Source organism: Notolepis coatsorum (assembly GCF_963971535.1).
Source record: "Notolepis coatsorum genome assembly, chromosome: 1".
Lineage (NCBI taxonomy): Eukaryota > Metazoa > Chordata > Actinopteri > Aulopiformes > Paralepididae > Notolepis > Notolepis coatsorum.
Genome location: NC_140165.1, coordinates 132,965,263 through 132,979,889, shown reverse-complemented (window position 1 = coordinate 132,979,889; position 14,627 = coordinate 132,965,263). Strand labels below are relative to the sequence as shown.

At 44.8% G+C, this 14,627-nt stretch overlaps 1 protein-coding gene across 1 annotated transcript in view; it reads left to right on the top strand.

The window, feature by feature from the left end:
- The window catches only part of agtpbp1 (ATP/GTP binding carboxypeptidase 1), a 156,075-nt gene extending 148,671 nt beyond the window's left edge, over positions 1-7,404 (top strand). Inside the window, exon 27 of the mRNA XM_084332840.1 lies at positions 1,541-7,404. Coding sequence (XP_084188966.1) covers positions 1,541-1,712 — 172 coding nt within the window. The 3' untranslated portion in view covers positions 1,713-7,404. The remainder of the gene's footprint in view (positions 1-1,540) is intronic.
- The last annotated feature ends 7,223 nt before the right edge of the window (positions 7,405-14,627 follow it).

Sequence of the window (14,627 nt, the reverse complement as noted above, 5' to 3'; positions counted from 1 at the left end):
CATTTATTATGTCCTTCAACATCCTTAATCTATAGTCAGTCCTACCATCACATTGTTAATCTATAGTCAGTCCTACCATCACATTGTTAATCTATAGTCAATCCTACCTGTCACATCGTTAATCTATAGTCAAGCCTACCCGTCACATCGTTAATCTATAGTCAAGCCTACCCGTCACATCGTTAATCTATAGTCAAGCCTACCCGTCACATCGTTAATCTATAGTCAAGCCTACCTGTCACATCGTTAATCTATAGTCAAGCCTACCTGTCACATTGTTAATCTATAGTCAGTGCTACCATCACATTGTTAATCTATAGTCAATCCTACCACCACATTGTTAATCTATAGTCAATCATACCGTCATATTGTTAATCTATAGTCAGTGCTACCATCACATTGTTAATCTATAGTCAGTGCTACCATCACATTGTTAATCTATAGTCTATCATACCGTCATATTGTTAATCTATAGTCAATCATACCGTCATATTGTTAATCTATAGTCAGTGCTACCATCACATTGTTAATCTATAGTCAGTGCTACCATCACATTGTTGATCTATAGTCAGTGCTACCATCACATTGTTAATCTATAGTCAGTGCTACCATCACATTGTTGATCTATAGTCAGTGCTACCATCACATTGTTAATCTATAGTCAGTGCTACCATCACATTGTTAATCTATAGTCAATGCTACCATCACATTGTTGATCTATAGTCTGCTACCATCACATTGTTGATCTATAGTCAGTGCTACCATCACATTGTTAATCTATAGTCAGTGCTACCATCACATTGTTGATCTATAGTCAGTGCTACCATCACATTGTTGATCTATAGTCAGTGCTACCATCACATTGTTGATCTATAGTCAGTGCTACCATCACATTGTTGATCTATAGTCAGTGCTACCATCACATTGTTGATCTATAGTCAGTGCTACCATCACATTGTTAATCTATAGTCAGTGCTACCATCACATTGTTGATCTATAGTCAGTGCTACCATCACATTGTTGATCTATAGTCAGTGCTACCATCACATTGTTGATCTATAGTCAGTGCTACCATCACATTGTTGATCTATAGTCAGTGCTACCATCACATTGTTAATCTATAGTCAGTGCTACCATCACATTGTTAATCTATAGTCAGTGCTACCATCACATTGTTGATCTATAGTCAGTGCTACCATCACATTGTTGATCTATAGTCAGTGCTACCATCACATTGTTGATCTATAGTCAGTGCTACCATCACATTGTTGATCTATAGTCAGTGCTACCATCACATTGTTGATCTATAGTCAGTGCTACCATCACATTGTTAATCTATAGTCAGTGCTACCATCACATTGTTAATCTATAGTCAGTGCTACCATCACATTGTTGATCTATAGTCAGTGCTACCATCACATTGTTGATCTATAGTCAGTGCTACCATCACATTGTTGATCTATAGTCAGTGCTACCATCACATTGTTGATCTATAGTCAGTGCTACCTGTCACTGACTGTGTTTTCTTGTTGCTTGGCAGCAGCCCCACCACCTATGTGATGGAGGAGGACGAGCCATCCTTCCTAGAGGAGGTCGACTACAGCGCCGAGAGCAACGACGAAGATGCCGACATCGAGCCCAGAAAAGACCTCCAGGATAATCCAGCCCACCTCGATCAGCTGTCAGACTCCGAGACCAACCACAGTGACTAAACATGACCCCCTTAAAGGGGTACTTAAGTGGCTGTGGCTGATTTAGACACTTTGGCATGTAACCGACATCATTTGGCAGTTGATTGCTATTCTAAATATTAGTTTACTTCCCCGCCCTTGTCCCTGCAACCTGACAAAAATTTGACCTGGGTCCAATTACTATTGAAATGGTTCATTTACTTTTCACGGGATGGATTGATCTAGTCTGGCAAAAGGGAGCCAATTGTGTTGCTCCATAAAATGCAATCCCAGTTTATGTTGCCCTCCAGACAGGCATAAGCAAATGCCCCAATGCCCCAAAGCAAATGGATTTCAATTAGCTAATGATTGACCCAGGTCTGATCCTGAGTCTAGGCTACCGTGAACCATGAACTTGAACCCCTGACACCTAAACCCTGATCTTCGACACCCAACTGTTTCTGAGACTCATTCAGTTAGTTAGTTATATTTCACTACTGGCATCGCGTCTCGCTCTGCCTTCTGAGATATCATTATCTCCAGCACCTACTATGCCACGGAAACCAAAACACATGCACCCACTTGTACGTGACCACGCCACTCCCCTGCGTGCCCCTATAACAGGCAGGAAGTGGTCACGCCCTCATCCTTCCTCATTATTTTCCAAACGCGGAAGCTGCGCATGTGCACTTGCGAACAGGTGGAATTTTGTTATGAAGCGTAGGGAGAAATTACGCAATGTTGGGCTTTCGCCAGGAGTACGCCAGCCCCCGGCACCTTCTCGGCACGTCCAGACAGCATGGCGGTCCTATCCTAGGTTTTCCTCGTCGTTTGACAGCGGACCGATGGACTTCGCGCAGCGTTTGGCAGTCGAGCCACGTCGCGCCCAGGTAGGACCTGCGCTGGCAGACATTGGTACTGGCATGTTTAATACTGCTTGTTGTCTCGTGAGACGACCGGGCGATGTATTGGCATGGGGGGCGGGATACTTGGATAAACGTGGTCATCATGACTCACTGTTGGATGTTTTTCCAAGTATCTTAGCGCGTGCAGCTGGTGCTAATGCTACAATGTTGGGGCGCCGTTTCCCATGTACCCCGCCGGGGCTGTCTTTACTCTTCCCTCCTCTTAACCATTCATGCTGACGGTCAATCGGTGTCTAATGTTTTTTTTTGCTGAGGCTTGTTTACCCTTTACATGGGTGGATGGGCTGACGACAGGGCTCAAGACAGGTGTGCATTTTGTGAATCTATGAATTGAAAATGGGGGACCCTGATGTAGACAGGACTAACGTTTTCTCTGGTCTGCATCCCCTTAACAATTGTGTGTATTGGGCTAGCCCATTCTGCAATATATTAATAGAGTTTTTCATTCATTCATTTATCCCTTCACGGGTGCACACCGCAGTGGAAGTTATTGCATGACTACTAGTGGAGCAGTGCTTCACTAGTAATAGACTTTGGTCAGCAGCCGCCACTGGTGTTCCGTGCTTAGTGAAGCAGGTGGCATCAGTCCTTTGCCCTGACATGGTGGAACGGTATCCCGCCCGGCCGACGCCAAGAGGCGAGTCGGCCCGGCAGGTGGCTGGTGGGCTGATGAAGCTTATACCGCTGCAGTACAGAATTTAGCAGCAACTAGCAACATTGCTCAACTGGCTGCTTTTCTGTCAAAAATGGTGTCGGGTGGTGGAGCCTTAGGGCCATCGCGTGAGGTTTTGAGGTTATTCAGCTTTTGACCCTGCCGCAAGCTATAACTGCAGGGAGGGCTAGGATGCTGTCAACGGTTGTTCACAGGCATCTTTGGTTGGAGCAATCTCCCCTTGAGGAGGGGAGGGGTCTCCTCAGGGCTCCCCTATCCGCGGGTGGACCTTGGTCTGTCCAAGGAGGTGCGGGAGGTATTTGACCTGGGCTCCACGCCGCCCCACACCGCTCAGCCAGAGGTGAGAGCCCCGGCCAGCGGCCATGTTTCCCCCGCCTGAGATATCCTGGACACAAAGAAAACAGGTGATCACAAGGCCGACAGCCTCGGCCGAGGGATCGGCTATATTAGATGGGCACGCCCTAAAAAAACGTTGCCATCTAGCTGTGTCTACAGGGCTGTACAGTGCGATGATATCGTCGCGAATTGCCCCTTTAATTGGCCGTTGCGATTGGTAAATATTATCTGGGGGCGGGCTTGCGAGTAGTGCTTTCAAGCCTTGGATTCGCATTTCACTCCTAAATTATCCAAGGCGTGTGAAGACGCGATGACATCACTCACGCGAGCTGAGCAGTGAGCACTCAGCAGGTATGATCAGCGAGCTGCGGCGTCTGCTCCTCCTCCAGCGCTCTCGCACCCGTGGCTGTTGGAAACACTGGGACCTCGGTGAGCCTGCCAGCTGGCTAGCTACTGATAGCTATCAACAAATGCTCCAGTAAGTCTAGTAGTGCATGATAGCTTGCGTTAGCTTACTGTTCAAAACGAAACGTCCCATTAAACTAAATAGTTCAGATAGCTCCGTCCTGATATCAATGTCTTATAACACTGAGTCGATGCGTATTCGAGCTGAGGGCACGCTGAATATAGTCAATAGGGACCAGCTGCAGCGCCGGAGAATCCTGGCCGTAGCTGGAGGCTACAGTATAGGGCCCAGCTGCAGCTCCGGAGAATCCTGGCCGTAGCTGGAGGCTACTCAGTACACACAGACAGTGGAGCTGGTTGCATATAGCCAGCATTTAGACTTGTTGCGTGGTGACGATGTCTCGCAGATAATACAACTACAAGTATGATTATATATTATATATATTTTATTAAATTTTTTTTTTTTTTTTAAATAAAAAACAATCGATATAAATAATGGTAAAATTGTTATTAAAAAATGTGCCCCAAAAAAATACGTTTTGCCCCTAAATTTCTCATTTAGGGGCAAGTGTGCTCCTAGTGAAAAAGCTTAGCGTACAGCCCTGGTCTAGTACGCTCTCCGGTTACTCCCCCCCGCTACACTACGGGACTCAGGGCTTTGATTTGTCTCATTTGGCTGCGGCCCGTGTTCTTCCATTGAAGCGTGAGCGGCCCCACATTTCGCTTCTCATGGAGACGGGCTGACACCCAGTTGCTAGCTAGGCCTGGGTCTGTCTATGAGAATGCTGTGCTGTCAAGCGGCTCCCACACCACACGTCCTGCGTCTGTGTTTGGTGAGCCTGGTGTTGTATCTGTCGACGGAGCAGGGTTCCCTGTATCTGAAAATCTTTGTCAGAGGGGGAACTCTAGGCCCAGGAGGTCGCAGCGTGGGATCCCCCCAGCCCCGCCCTCGCCAGGCCGGGTATTATGTTAGTGCCTCCCCCGTTTGGACTTCCGATCCCGCGGTGGTCAGCAGGCATGCGTAATTTGGGTGGTAGTAATATCACTACAGGGCTACGGTGTGTAGAGACCCACCCTATCGGGCAGTGTGGAACCACACACCATGCATGTCCAGCTGCAGAGCAGGCTGTCCTCAGCAAGCTAAGCCGGGAAGATGCTCAGCGGGGGAGCCTATGTCACCAGGGGTGATGGCCGCTCCCCCGTATCAGACCGCCCCTTCTGTCGGGGTCCCCCCCTTGGGTGCGATTGCCTCGTTGGTAGAGTCAGGGTGCGATATCCCGGCTCCGCGGGACACCCTGCTCGCGCGGTTGGCGATACCAGGGTTGACAACGCACAGCGAGAGGGACCGGGCCACCTATCTACGATTCCTAGCGGACCAGCGGCAGTTGGCGGCGGGGGCACTTTGGAATTTTTACCACGTATGGCTGCAGTAGTAGCCATATGTCGGTGTGGATGGAGAGAACGCTGAGGGCGGCGCTTGTGTTACAGTTTACACACCCCCGCCCTCCGTTTTTGGGTTTGGTACAGACTATTATCAGAGTCCGCGGCAGTGACAGCCCTGGCCGAGGAGATTCGTTCTGTCAGAACCATACTGGACCTGTCCCATGGAAGGTTCAGAATGTTGACCGTCACCCACCTGTTAAGCGCTGTCAGGTGGGGGACTGGTTCACCTCTATAGACCTGAAGGATGCGTATTTGCATCCCGATCTTCCCTCCTAGGACATACCTACGCTTCCTTTTTCAGGGCTTAGCGTACGAGTACCAGAGGCTGCCGTTCGGCTACTCTCTGGCTCCTCGCATCTTCACCAAGTGCGTGGAGACCGCGCTGGGGCCTCTGCGTCGTCAGGGGATACAAATTTTATTCTACCCTGGACGACGTTCTGGTCCTCGGCCGGTCAGAGAAGATCGCCAGGTCTCATACCAGGCAGGTGGTGGAATTCCTCACCAGCCTGGGTTTAGCTGTAGACTGGAACAAGAGTGCTCCTCTTCCCAGTCAACGGGTGGAGTACTTGGGCTTATTTCTAAGCGCAAGGTCTATATGGGCATCCCTCTCAGAGCGGCGGCGAGAGGATATTCTCGGCGCGCTCGGGAGGTTCCATCCTGGCGGAACGGTTACGGCGCTGACCGTGATACGCCTGCGCGGTATTATGGCATCTGCTCAAGCTGTGGTCCCTCTTGGCCTCCTCTCCTTTCGTTAGGTTTTACCTCATGGACGTGACTGGGGGTTCTGTCTCCCAGGCGGTCCTGAGGTCTGGGACCTCTCCTGTATCCCGCCATCAGGTGGGCTAGCAGGAGTGTGTGGGTGTGGACCCCGGAGTGCTGTGTCACATGTGGTCCCACTTGCGCTGTGCATTCGGGGGTGCCTGGTTCCCTTTTTTCGCACTTTGGTTGTAGTTGACTGCCTCCCCCCCTTCGTTAGGACGGGCGGGTGGACGGGACTCCCCTCCTCCCTGGCTGGGGCTTACGGGGGTGCATTTGTCGTGGCCACGTGTCCGCTCTGCCCTTTATCTCAGAAGGCAGAGCGAGACGCGATGCCAGTAGTGAAATATAACGTAAGGTTATCCTATAACCCTAGTTATATGAATACTGGCTGAGCGTGTCGCTCTTCAGCGCCCTGAGGTCCCTTGGATATTTTCCGCGTATGGAATTCGAACTTGGAAGGATGGGGGCGTGACCACTTTTTAAATGTATGAGCCATCTTGGTCTTCCTGCAACCTACCGCTGCGTCCCGACTCCCAACCTCATCTCAGAAGATGCGATGATATCCGACTGATCGGGTTGCAGTGCAGACTGGTGGGGAAACCCCTATCACTGACTGACTGACTCACTGACTCACTGACTCACTGACTCACTGACTGACTGACCCGGCTGCCTCACATATCAAACCAACCTGCCTTGTTCTATGTTCTCTCCCTCCTTCAACTCTTTCTTCTTTACTACTTTCCTCTACATTGTGTTTTTTTTTTCTTTTCTTCCTTCCTACCTTCCTTCCTTCCTCTTGACACGTCCTCTCCCCCTTCTGACTTGCCACGGTAGTGGTGTCAAGATGGGATACTTGAGATGACCAGACAACCTGCTAATATAGATGAATGGTAGACAAAGAAGCCTTTAATGTATTCAAGGCTAGATTAGGGGGATTATCTGTGTTTGGGATAATGGGTTAGTTTTGTTTCAGGTATCCCACTTAGACACTGCACACTTACATTCTCAGTCAGTTGTGACCTCTCGTCCTTCCTTCTGTGATCGTGGTGCATCATGGATCCTGTAGTCCAGGTGCTATTTGCCTTGCATATACAACACTGATGTGTATATATACACCTATAGAATGTTCACGTCCTTAAAGGGAATACTTTGACATTGCAAATTTCGGTTGGTTGTGTTTCTCCAATAGAGACATGAGTGTGACATGAGTCACAATGTGTGTGTGTGTGGGGGGGGGGGGGGGGGGGGCTAGCTATGTCCCATACAGTAGTATCAATGAGGAATTCTTTTAGGGAAGCTGAAAGAAATAGTAGCTAAGAAGCTACAAAATGTCTGAGTATCCCTTTAACAAGACAACATGTTCACAGATACCGGTCACATAATTCACAATGATAAACTGTATTACTTACTTAACAGCGGAAGGACCAACAATAGCAGCAACGCACAAAATAGCAGTAACCGCAATAGCTCAAAATCCATTTGCACTTTGGATACACGTTGTACACGTAAACTATTTCAGAGAGAGAAAGGAATGGAGCAAGCTAAAAAATGTCACCTCTTCTTTCTTTCTCGCAGACCTCACCTCAGTTCACCTCACTAGCTCAAGGGTGAAATAGCTCTGCCCAAAGCTGACGTTTATGTCATCACGTTAGTATTTAAAAACTGATAATAAATGGTACTGGAATTTTTGTTCTCCCTTCCCCAGTCTGTGTGTAAGCTTAGCAACCTGGCGGGAGGCCCTCGTGCAACACTGCTGTCGGACGACAACCTCATATCTCAGTCTTCATGTTCTTAACTTGAATCTTGAGATGTACCCGGTCCTGTGTGGGTTTAAACACGTGTCGGTTTCTATGGTTCTAACCTTAGAGGCGACCGGGAGACCCGATCAAGTTTCATGCTACAATTTCCATGCATAAAAAAAGAAAAAAAGTATCTCCTGTCAATCCGAAAGTCCGATTCTTGTCCTTCATTCCTGAAAAGCTCAGACCTTTGGAAAACACTGAATGTTCTCATCCGACAGCAGAGAGAAAATATAGTCACTGATACGATGGAACAGAATGGATGGTGCTTTATCATGAATAAACAGATGTAGTCATTATTTGTTTAAAAAAAAGGAAAAGAAAAGAGAAAAAAAAGCTATTACGCTTTTGTACAGTTAGCGCATGGCTATTTAATGTTTTTATTTTAATTATTTTTCTAATTTATTTTATTTGTGGGAAACACCCTGTATGTATATGAGGCATTGGGTGTGCGTGTGTACGTGTGAGAGATTGTCATAATGTGGTGTGTGCCTGTATCTGTATGTTTTAGAAGGAATGTAATGTCCGCCATAGTGCTGGGCAGCTAAAGATGTGAATTATTTTGTTGTTGTTTTTGGGGTTGAAGAGTAAAACGAGCTAGAATGGTAAAAAACCCTTGTAAGTTAATTGTAACACAAATAGGTTGAACCTGAAACCCTGGGGAAATAAAAGGTGAATGTGAAAAAACAAGAAGTATCAGTCATGTTTCTTTGCTGTTTGTTGGATTTGTACAGAAGTGTGCGTGTGCATGTGTTTGCATCCGTGTCACAGAGATCTTCATCGTTCTGTTGACTGTTGGAGTGTTTCTAGAAAGACTGAGCGCAATGCTGCTGAAGTGTTGCCTGCACACACATGCAACAGTTCCTAGGATATTCCTGTTAACATGGCTACACCTGTAGAAAATTTCTGAGCTAGCATGGTATATTGATATTAGACATTGTGTTTTTTTCATCAGAATAGTTTTTTTTAGCAGGAGGGCTATCTTCCTAATTTCGAACAGTACTATTTCTCTTATGCTCAGGCCGTTAAGATGGTTCAATAATGATTCTGACATACCATGGGTGAATATGGAGAAGCACATTGTATCTCCATATACACTCAAAGATATCCTCTTTTCTGGTCTATCCCAAAGCTTTTGCCGTACTAAATTCGGCCCTATTATAGCACATTCAATTTACGTTTGGAAATATATTGCCGAAATGGGACAGTGGGACACAAAATGGCACCTAGATACCCCTATTTTTTATAACAACTTCTTACTGTTGGGAGGGAAACCAGCTACATTTCCCAATTGGCAAAGACAAGGTATTCACAAACTATCTGACATATACAGTGAATACGGTCTCAGATCCTTTCAAGAGCTCAAACAAATCTATAATGTCCCTAGTACATCCGTATTTTTTTATTTACAGTTGCGCACTGCATTGCTCACTTATGGTGTCCCATGGAATCAGCCTTTACCAGTTCACCCTTTAATGATTATAGTGAATGGCATAAATGTTAAAATGGTTTTGTTTCTGGCTTATATAATAAAATACAAGGAAAACTAAACCGAACTACAGGTAATACCACTGTCTGGAACATAGATTTATTCCGTTAACCTCTCGTAATTATAATAATCAATTAACTCATTACAAACTGATACAAAGATTTTATCTGTCACCCAGAAAACTGTTGAATCAAAATTTTACAAAGTCCCCTATGTGCTTTATGTCCGCAAAAAGTCATAGGAACATATACATACATATGATGTGGGAATGTCCAGGAGTACTAGCTTTTTGGGCCAAGGCTGCATTATTTCTCACTAATATAACGGAGATAAACATACCTTGTTTGCCACACATTTTATTATTAAATGATGATTCATCTCTAAAATTAACACCTCACAAAAAGAGTGTTTCTGGCCGGTTTAACGGCAGCAAAGAAAATGCTTGTAATGAGATGGAAACCACCGCATAGTCTCAATATTTACCGTTGGAAACTGTCCTTCTACGAAGTATTGAGATTAGAGGCATCCAGTGCTAGAGCACAGGGCGCAAGGACAGAATCGATCCAAATATTACTTACTGCGGCCCAGAAGGTAAAATCAGTACTCCACTGGTTGAACACTTGTACCTTGACACCAGAGAATGAACAAAAATCATGTTGTTTTTTTCTTTTTCTTTTTCTGTTTACTGTTTTTTTTTTTTTATTATTATTATTGTATTTTTCCCTATTACTTTGTAACAGGATTAGAGGTTATCTAACAAACACAATTATGATTTATTTTTATTTAATTGTATCCTATACATGTATGCATCATGGTTCCCCCTTTCCCTAAAATGTCTATGCAAACCCGGGGGGCTGGGAGGGGGGTTAAGAAGCGACCTGGGCTGTCTTGCAGCCACAGGACCGCCAGAACGGAGGAAAAGACTGTCACAACTGCAAACAGGCAGGCTACACGGTGTATGACTATACTGACGGACAATCTATATACTGAAAAGACACTTTTTTATGCCACTGTGGGAATTAATATGAAATGCTGATGTGAATGTCTCTTTCCTCTGAACTTGTTTTAAAAAAAGATAAAATAAAAAGTTGGTCACAAAAAAAGAATAGTGTTTTTTAATTAAATAATTAAATCATTTAAAAAAAATGTATAAGGACCCTATGTTCCCATAACTTGCCTCAATATGATAGTGATACTATAAAACTGGCTTTCAAAAGTATATCATACAGAATCTATTTAAAAAATTAAAAGGAGGCTATACTGACTTGAGTTGGGTTTACCCTCTATATCCCTGTTGAGCTTTGCAGTCTGTGCAGTATAGGCTGTAGAATGGAATACAGCATGCAGTGTACACACTCTGGTCTGGTTGTACCCTGCATGGCATGCTCTCCTCCAAACCCTGTCTAAACCGAGATAAACCACATCGAATCTGTCCTTTTTTTAGACAGCCAGGAAGAGACCAGGTCAGGATCACAACTGGGTTTTAAAATCAGATTTTCTATTCCTATGTTGCCTAAAGTGAATGTTGTAAAATACAATAAAAACTATTCTAAAACAACCTTGCAAGCAGTGGTGATTTCATAAGGGGTTGCGCTGTGTTTTAATGACGTCATGTGCACGCACGCTCCCGCGCATGCGCATAAATCTCCCCTCGCCGTGCGCACAGAACAGCTCCGACCAGCATTATGATTATAATGATTATTATGTGCATAAATAGTAGGAAACATGTTTGTATAGGAAATTACTAGTTTTAGTTTAGTTTTTGTAAATATTGCCTTGAAATAGAGAAGCTGAAAAAGGTTGCAGGATGTAGCTGCAGCCTTCAATATATAAAGAAATTATATTGTCAACATATATGGTGGAAAAACAAACAATGTTTTAAATGTAATTGTGGGCGCCCCAGTGGCGAACCACATAGCGCGCTCAGCCGCGACACGGCCGACCTGGGTTCGACTCCCGAACCCGTCGTTATTTGCCGAATGTTTTCCCCCCACTCTGTCTCCCATTCCTCCACTCTCCCTACTGGACTGCCCAGTAGTAATAAAGCGATAAAACGCCAAAAAATAAATCTTTAAATGTAATTGTAGTTACATTGTAGTTACAATTTCTTTAATTGAATTAACTTAAACTAGAAAAGTAAATACAAACTAAATTAACAATGTAACTTACATTGTTAATTTAGTTTGTATTTACTTTTCTTGTTTAAGTTAATTCAATTAAAGAAATTGTTTTACACACACAAACACAAAAGCAAACTTTAAATAATCAGACAACTTGTGTTTACTTGAACGTCTTTATTTTGAGAAGGGGAAAAAATTACACCACTTAAATTTTTTCAATGTAATTTGTTTCACAACAGTGGTTTCAAAACAGTCAGGCAAGCCCCCACCAATGGGTACAGTAAGACCTGCTTTATCAAAACTATTTAATCTATTTAATCAATATTGGCCTTTGTTGAAAATGTTAGCCCTCTGTACAACACCCTTATCTTCCAGAGGAGGACAGCTTCCTTCTGAAGCACAACTTAAGAAATGTCTCATCCTTCCAGTCGGGACCATTTGTCACATAGTGAGAGGTTCCACAGCTCAAGCAAACCCCCACCAATTGGTACAGGGCTTGTATTTTGGTTTTTATTTGCTCTTCTCGTTCATTGTTATGCAAAGACAAGTAGCCAGGTGGGTACTTGGCGCACGGCACGACGAGTTGAGTGAAAGTTGTGGAACGCATTTTTGTGCGTGCGCATGCTTCTGCTCAGAAAGGAGGTGGAACGGACTGCTAAAGTTTAGGCCAAGCTTTCCTCAACCTTGGCTTTTGGACCAAAGTACAGATACAGCTCTTCAGACTCGAACCTCCACTGCTCCTCTACTGCTCCTCCACCACTCCACGGGCCAAACAGATTTTGTGACTCCTATTGTTCTGGACCGGGCCAGACTTCACACCTCCACTGCCTCCCACAGTGTATCACTGGGGAGACTTTTTCATCTTAAATTTGTATTCGTCCCAAACGCCCCAGCTTCATCCGGTTCCTTAGCTTTTTTCACTGTTTACTTATCATGCATTGCAACACTAATATATGGGCAGTACCCCAAGTCAGACTGCCCCGAACCCACTTATTAAAAATTATCTTGGGGGTCTGAGGGCAGTAGCCCCCGACCCCCTCCCTGGGGGAGCACTTGAGTTAAGTACCCTCCCTTTGTTCTTTTTGGGAGCCAGGGCCAGCTCAGTCACTGAGCCACCAGCCCCCCTCCTTGCAAATCCCTCTCAGCGTAGTGGGACTGCTTCCCACTATGGATTTTAATTATTCCCAATCGCCCCAGCTCCAACTGATCTTTTCAGATTTTTTCACACGATTATTATTACACATTGAGTCACTTTTTATGGGCAGTACCCCAAACCAGACTGCCAAGAACCTGTCTTCTAAAATATTCTGGAGGTCTGGGGGCAGGAGCCCCTGACCCCCTCTCTGGGAGAGCACTTGAGTCAAGTACCCTCCCTTTGTTCTCTTGGGGACCCAGGGTCAGCTCAGTCACCCCCGAAATATAACACCTGAGTGCTAGTTCTAAAGTGGTAAAAGGGTGGTACAAGAGCAGTAGAAGAGCACCGAATCTGAAGAGTTTCATCTATGATAATTCTGACATAAAAACAGGGCCTCTAGGAAATGTTCATCAAGTTTGAATGACTAATACATCTGACTCCCCATGACCCGACGCCAATCCACCTGTCTGACCTGGAGCTGCTGCCCCACACGGACTTCTCTGACGCGGTCCAGCTCTTGAATGAGCAGCGGTGGTATGAATTTCAAGCCCGCGAGAGAGCCTTCAGGAAATGTTGTTGTTAATGAGAATAACAGAGAGGTTCTCATTCTAGAAGTTGGCTGTACGTTTGACTACAGTCTAGAACAGCGTTTCCCAAACTTAGGGTCGTGGACCCGTTTTTTATTGGGTCGCCAATAAAATAAATAAATTAATTAATTAAAAATATTTATTAATACAAACATTTATTTTTTATTTTTTTATATAAAAGCTGTAGATGTGTTGATTCAGTTTGGCACCACATACTTATGTGAATCTGGATTTTCTACTCTAGCATACCTGAAAAACAAATACAGAAACAGACTAAATGCTCAGCATGACCTCAGAATAGCACTTTCAAAAACCAAGCCAAGAATAGATCTGAGGTTGAAAACTTCAACCAGCCACATACCTCTCATTAGATTTCATTGTGCCATAGATGAAATAGTATACCCCTTCTAGCATGATGTCAGGTCAGTAGAATTTTAAAATAAGTCGGTAGAAATTTATCAGAATGTTGCTCAATGTTGGGGTTAAGGTTGAGGGACGAAGGGAGGGGGGGGGGAGTTGAAAAAGGGGTGAGAAATAGAAAGAGTAGAACATGTTTGTTCATTTAAAAGTGTTACAAAATTGTATGTACATATGTTATGAGGTGGTGAGCAACTTAACATTAAACTCTGATTATTGCTGTGATGTACTTTTATAATTAAATAAATACATTTCATATACATTTGAAATTCATGGTTTGTTGTGTTCTTTATCAGTAGTTTATAAATGTATGTTATGGCAATTCATGATGTATTTTTGTAAGTTTGGGTCCCAGGTGTGAGGCACTGTGCGCCTCTCAGCGCCAATTACCATCACGCACCTGAGAGGAGTTTCCAATCAGCTCCTCGGGAGGACTCTTATACACAGTTTGCAGAACATTCAGTGTCGGGTCGTTTTGTCACCACCAACTCTACTGCTGTTCCCTCTCGTGTTCCTCCAGTGCGAGACGTTTCGCTTCTCCGCCGTCCCTTGGAAGTTGTTGCTGTTTTCTCTCTCTGCCTCCGTGGACCCGTGCCTTGTTTTCCACTTCGACCTTGCTCCTGGTGAGTCTTTTGGAAGACTATTTTTCTATGAACTGATATCCTCGTTTTTGTCCTGGACTCACTGCCTTCGTCCGTTTTTGTGTGTTTCCTTAAACACTGAAGAATTGTTGATTTGTTTTGTTTCTGGACTCTGCCTCGTAATTTCTACATTTAGGGACTAATGACATTCTCCGTTTCTAAGGGCAGTGCTGCAGAGCCGCAGAGTCAACTCTGCTAAGGGCAGTGCTGCAGAGCCGCAGAGCCCA